The following is a 5,592-nucleotide window of genomic DNA, read 5'->3' on the forward strand; positions in this document are numbered from 1 at the left end:
GTGCCAGATGGCTCAAACCCATACTGTTCGTGTCTGCCATATACCGTAAGGTAGGCAATTTGCTCTCCTGGAGCAACTGAAGCTCAGAGAGGATACAACCCACTCACAGATGCCCTGGTGGAACAGGTAGAAATTTGGGTAGGAACCCATGCCTGTGTCTTCTGTATCCCTTTTACCACCTGAAACCACAATGGCTGTGCCTCATAAAAAGGTTCAAGCATCAAAGTCAAAATCCAACTATGATTCATATTTGTGGCAATCTGGGCAACTCTGGCCATAAAGAAATCCTCACTGGTTCTTAATCCCAGAGCCGACACCCTTCCTCTTCCCGCCTTACCCCCATTCCCATCCAATCCCTCCCCCGAGAAAATCTTACACAAGAGCCACTCTTTCCCCTACCCACCAAAACACACATAAAGGAGCCAAGGGAGGAGTTACGGACAACCAAGGATCTTGTCCCTTCCCATGGAAACAGAGAGCCCTCTTCACAGAAGCACCTGTAAAGAAAGGGAGCAGGCCTAGAATTATCTGCCTCACTCCCCAGCATGATTTTGTATGGTCACTCCAACACTCTGCATTAAGTGAGAACAAACACGCAAATTCTCTGTCAACCAGTAAAAGCCAGACACAAACATAGACAAGTCACTGGCATTATGAACAAGAGGCTTTAGACACTCTTCAGATTAGAAGCCCAAGGCCTAGAGACAGAACCAACATGATGGGTAAAGTGGGCATCAGAACCAAGGTCCCATTCCCAGTCCAGGGCTCCTGTCCCCATCACAGCCAGCCAGCTCTGTCAAACAAGCATCTCCCTCAAGGTGTGTGAATAATGCAAGCTGTCCTCACCAGATCAGCTCCACTGCTTCCTCCCGCTCCAAAAAGCCGAGGTCATTTGCTCAGTGTCAAATCGCAGGAGGCAACTTCTAACAACCAGGACCACAGGCACAATTACTCAGAGCTACCACCGCCTGAGCCCAGCACAACAGACTGCATTCCTGGGGCTGAGACAAGGATGGAGCCACTTCAGGGGATTCTGGGTATAACGGGAAAATCGGGGACTTTTACTAGCTGCAGAGGGGGGCCAAAGAACATTCCTTCCTGCCTTCTGGAGCTTCATACATTTGATTAATTCCACACATTAAAGGTTTGTAAGACTACAAATTCCCCAGCCCTTTCTAAGTAACCTTCACTCATAAACCTAAATTTCTGCAAGATGCAAGACAATCAGATCCCACCAACCCCATCTACCTATTCCCTCCAAAGACCACACAGAAAACCTATCACCTACTCCTACAGGTGGAATCCTCAGGCCACACAAATGTCTCCAACACCGGCAGTTCGGAGGCTGGCAGAAGTAATTAAAAACTCATTTTCTCTGCACAAGTTAGAACAGACACTTCATCCTCCTGCTGTTCAAAGAGACTTGAAACAGTAACCCGAGCTGGCAATCAGGTAAACGTGCTAAGATCCCAACGACAGGACACTACATTTTCCTGAACTCCACCAAAATATCAAAAGCCACTCTGCTTTTCTTTTCCTTTTCAAAAGGATGTCAAAGACTCCAGTAATCGGTCCCCTAGCACACCCAGGTCACACACTCCCGGCAACTGGCTCCCACTGGCTCTAAGCCTCCCTCTTGACCGCCACACACCTAACCCAGACCAGACCTGTGCTGACCTCCATAACCACAGAGCCCAGAGGCCAGGTTAGAGAGTCACAGAGAGAAAACCCCTCACTACAGCTCTAGGAGGTAGACTCTGACCAGTTAAGTTCTTGGTAAAATGAAGCTTTGTGGTTTTGGGGATGCTTGGGGAGGGGGACGGGTTAACTCACAGAGGAAAGGAAGGGCCAGTGAGTCTGAATCAGTGTCTTTAAAGGAAGTGGCAGCCCTCTCTTGCTTTTTCTCAGGGAGCCATGAGAAGGCTCCAGTAGATGTCCTCTCTTAAGATTCTTAGCTCATAGAAGACGACAGAAGGGACAGGCCAGTTGTAAAACAGACCTGGTATCCCTTCCACTCCGCCCCACCCCCACTCCTCTAATTAAAGCAGCATGCAGAATTGACAAAAATCCTTCAAGGATTTTCCAAGCCCCCTGCCTAATGCCCCAGAGTGAGATGAAAATGGAGAAAGAGTTTCTACTCCAACACTGCAGGTTTAGCTGCTTTTTTACAAAAAACTTTCAGGAGCATCCTCCTCTGCCCTTTTCCTTCTGGCCCAGTTCAGCCTGGATGCCCCAAAGGTGCCCTGCTCTGTGCAAAGCTGAAGGCAAAGGGGTAGAGGGCCCGCTCCAGGCTTTCTGTCTTTGTCCACTTGGACCCAGGGCTCAGAACAAAACAAACACACGCACAAAACTATCACACAAACTTACCACCACCACGAATGCAAAAACCCAGGCGGTTCTCCCAATGTGATGTTTTTTTCCCATCGAATCTGGAAAAGAGAAAACAGGAGAAAGCTTAGAGGAGCAGAGCTAAGGGGGTGGGCCGGGGGCTTCCCAGAGCCAAAAGGCTGTGAAGACCAAGTAACAATAAATGCCAAAAGGTGATAAAAATTCAAAATGGTGGCCACAGTGACTGCTCCTGAAAACAAAGGCTCTAAGAACAGTGAGGAAGGGGTGTCAAGAAACTGGATGCTGGGGGGAGTCCCACTCACCTCTGATAAGAAGGTCTGTGCAGATTTCTGTGCTCCAACGTGCAGTAAATATTCGTAGACGTATAAAGCTAACCTGGAAAGTGGACAGAGGGCAAAGAGAAAGAGAGAGAAGGCGTCAGATCACATCGGGCGCTCGCTCCTGGACCTTGCCAGCCAGCTTTGAGCCCTGTCTGCGCTGTCCCATTGTGGTCCTGACCAGAGAGAGGTAGCAACTAACTCACCCCACGCTGACTACAGGGTGCAAAGTTAAGGGGTGAGGACCAGCAACGCATTACCTCAAGGTATGAGGGCTGGAAGACTGGCCCCCAAACTTGAACTTCCAAGTGGCCAAACCCACCCAGGTCTCTCAAACTCGAAAGCCACCAACCCCACAGCCACCCTCCTTTTTCCGACTCTCTTTCTTGCCACCCTCTCCCCAGCTTCGGAGGTCCGGGGAGACTCAGCCCTGGAGTCCGGGTACTTGGCGCGCTCTGGAGAGGGCAGCAAAGCGCTACCCTCACCACCTCGCCCCGAAACAACTGTCCCCCAAGCCTGGGGCCAAGCCGGCGCCGCCGTCCATGCCCAGCCCGGCGCCCTGCAGGGCGCGGAACCGGCGGCGGCGAGACCGAGAGCAGGGAAGGGAGAGCGCTCCCGGCCGAACAAAGCCCCCGGCACGCACTCCTCACGCCGCGGGCGGACAAAAGGAGCCTTCGGGGCTACAAAAGCCACGCGCCCCCTGCCCGCGCCCGGTGGGCAAAGTGCAGCCACCGCGGCGAGCGCCTGGCCCGGGCGAGCGCCCAGTCTCACTCGTGGGACTTCGCCCACCCCTCGCCTCGGGGCTTTGCGCCCGGCCCAACCCGCGGCCACCAAGTGTCCCCTCCCCGGCGACTCCCCCCACCGCCCCTTCCCTAATACCCCAACCTCTGCCGGCTCCCAACAATGGGCTCTCCCACGCTGCCCGCCGCGGCCTCAGGAAGGGGCCAGGCAGGCGGCGCGGGGACCCGGGACCCGAGGGCCCACCTGCCTCCCAGCGCCCGCCCGCAGCCCGGCGGCGGCGCGGCCGCCACTTGCAAAATAGGGCTTACTTTTCCCGAGCCTGCCCGTCCGAGGGCACCGCCGAGCCTTTGCCTTTGGCAAACATGGTTTGCAGAGAAGAGGGCGCCGAGCCTCACCGCCGCTGCTACCGCTCCGGCTCTCCCGAGCTGCCCCCTCGCTCCCGGACCCCTCCCCGGTGCTCGCTCGCTCGCTCGCGCTCTCCTCGCCGCGCTCCCCTCCCTCCCCCCCAGGCGCTGGCTCCGCGCTCTTTCCAGCTGTCAAAGCGTCAGCCCCGGCCGCGGCCCCATCGCCCTGGAACTCCTCCCGCGCCGGCTCGGCCTGGGGTGCCGCCGCCGCCGCCCGCACGGCCGCTCGCTTGCGCGCCCGCCCGGCTCCGCCTGCACCGCCCTCTGCGCCTCCGGCACCGCTGCTGCCGCCGCTGCCGCTGGTCTACTCGGAGCTCAACCGAACGTGGCTACCCGGGCGAGGGAGCGAGGCGGGCGTCAACGTCCAGCGATTGATGGCCGCCTGGGCCAATCCGCGCGCGCGGGGGCGGGTCCGGGCCGGCCCTGGAGGGACGCCCTGTCAGCGCCCGGCCACGGCAGTCCCCGCTGCGGCCGCCTCCGCGGAGTCGCTTCCCCGCTCCTGCGGGCGAGCTAGGGGTGTCCAGGGGCGCGAGCCTCTTTTCTGTAGTTGGGGCTGGGGGGACACGAATCGGGTTGGGGGCGCTCTGGTCTCTGGCACCGCCGAAGAGGGGGATTTGACCAGCGCTCCCCGCGGCGTGGACCCCCGGGGTGGGGGTGGGGGGCGCTGCGGCAGCGTTCGAGGGGGGGGTGCAGACCCCCAGCGGACGCCGCTCGCTCCCTCCCGCCACGTCCTTCTCCCTTATCTGCCCCTCACCTCCCCCCGCTGTGGCCCGCGCCCGCCCAGCCCTTATCTCTCCCTCTCCTGGCTGTCCTCCCTTTGGGCTTCTACCCGACCCCCTCCCCAGACTCTTGCCCGGCCCCCAGCCCGCCCCGCCCCGGTACTCCTTCTCGCCCAGTCTGGCTTCCGAGCGCCCGGCCCGGGGCTCCACGCTGAGAGCTGGGCGGCTGAAGCCGGCGCCGAGGCGCGCGGCAGCTCCTTTACTAGATCATTAAAATACTTTGGAAAACCCCAAAGTGGAGCCGCGCGAAAATGGCCCTTGGCGTGCTTTGGGGAGTCTGGGGGAGGGGACAGGGGACCTGGGCAAAGAGGAGGGAGAGTGATTTCTCCCGGATTTCCAAGGTTTGCCAGCCCTGGCAAGTTAGCCTTCGGCTTTTAGTAGGGAAAGGGGATGGGGGGGGCGTCACCTGAGCGCCCCGCGACGCGGGATACACGCCACACAAATCTGCAAACTTCAAATAAACGGAGCTAAATTGGGGAGTGGGAGACGAGAGTCAGGCGTGGGGGGAGGGGAAGCTTCCATTGTCAGTGACCCAGGTGTACAATGGGAAATTGAGGGGGGGCTAGCAGAATGACCCAGCTATTTGCTGCTTTCTGCCAACGCTGAGAACCCAGAAGACGCTGTGTGCTCCTCATTAGAGAGTCTTAACACCAGAAACCGGCGAAATAAGGGAAGGCTCCCCCATTTTCACACTGTTTTTAGAGCGCGGTTCTCTTTAAATGTGATAAAACACTGTAGGCACTGTCTCTTTAAAAGAGTCAAGCAGAAAAAGCTGTGTAAGCGCTGATTGGCTGCCTGTTTGGATACATCTTTAGGGGAGCCTTGAAACTGTTAGCCTAGGTTGATTTTTTTTTTTTTAACTGCGCTGTTCCAATAAACAAGTAACGCCCCTCCCCCTAACATGCCTCGCACCAAACAATTAAAGGATAGGTCAGTGTCCTGGGGAAAACACGTTTCAACTAGGAAAACTCAGAACTAGGTTTCAACAAAATAAACAATAAT

At 57.1% G+C, this 5,592-nt stretch overlaps 1 protein-coding gene across 2 annotated transcripts in view; it reads right to left on the bottom strand.

Moving 5' to 3' along the window:
- The window catches only part of SSBP3 (single stranded DNA binding protein 3), a 172,533-nt gene extending 168,423 nt beyond the window's left edge, over positions 1 to 4,110 (bottom strand). For both annotated transcript variants that reach the window (XM_003793113.3, XM_003793112.3), the window contains exons 1-3: positions 3,716 to 4,110; positions 2,652 to 2,724; positions 2,368 to 2,429 (exon numbers count right to left, since the gene is read on the bottom strand). In XM_003793113.3, the coding sequence (XP_003793161.1) occupies positions 2,368 to 2,429; positions 2,652 to 2,724; positions 3,716 to 3,771 (191 nt within the window). In that variant the 5' untranslated portion in view covers positions 3,772 to 4,110. The remainder of the gene's footprint in view (positions 1 to 2,367; positions 2,430 to 2,651; positions 2,725 to 3,715) is intronic.
- Positions 4,111 to 5,592: the final 1,482 nt, after the last annotated feature.

This window comes from Otolemur garnettii, unplaced genomic scaffold (assembly GCF_000181295.1).
Source record: "Otolemur garnettii isolate 467f Iridium unplaced genomic scaffold, OtoGar3 scaffold00066, whole genome shotgun sequence".
NCBI lineage: Eukaryota > Metazoa > Chordata > Mammalia > Primates > Galagidae > Otolemur > Otolemur garnettii.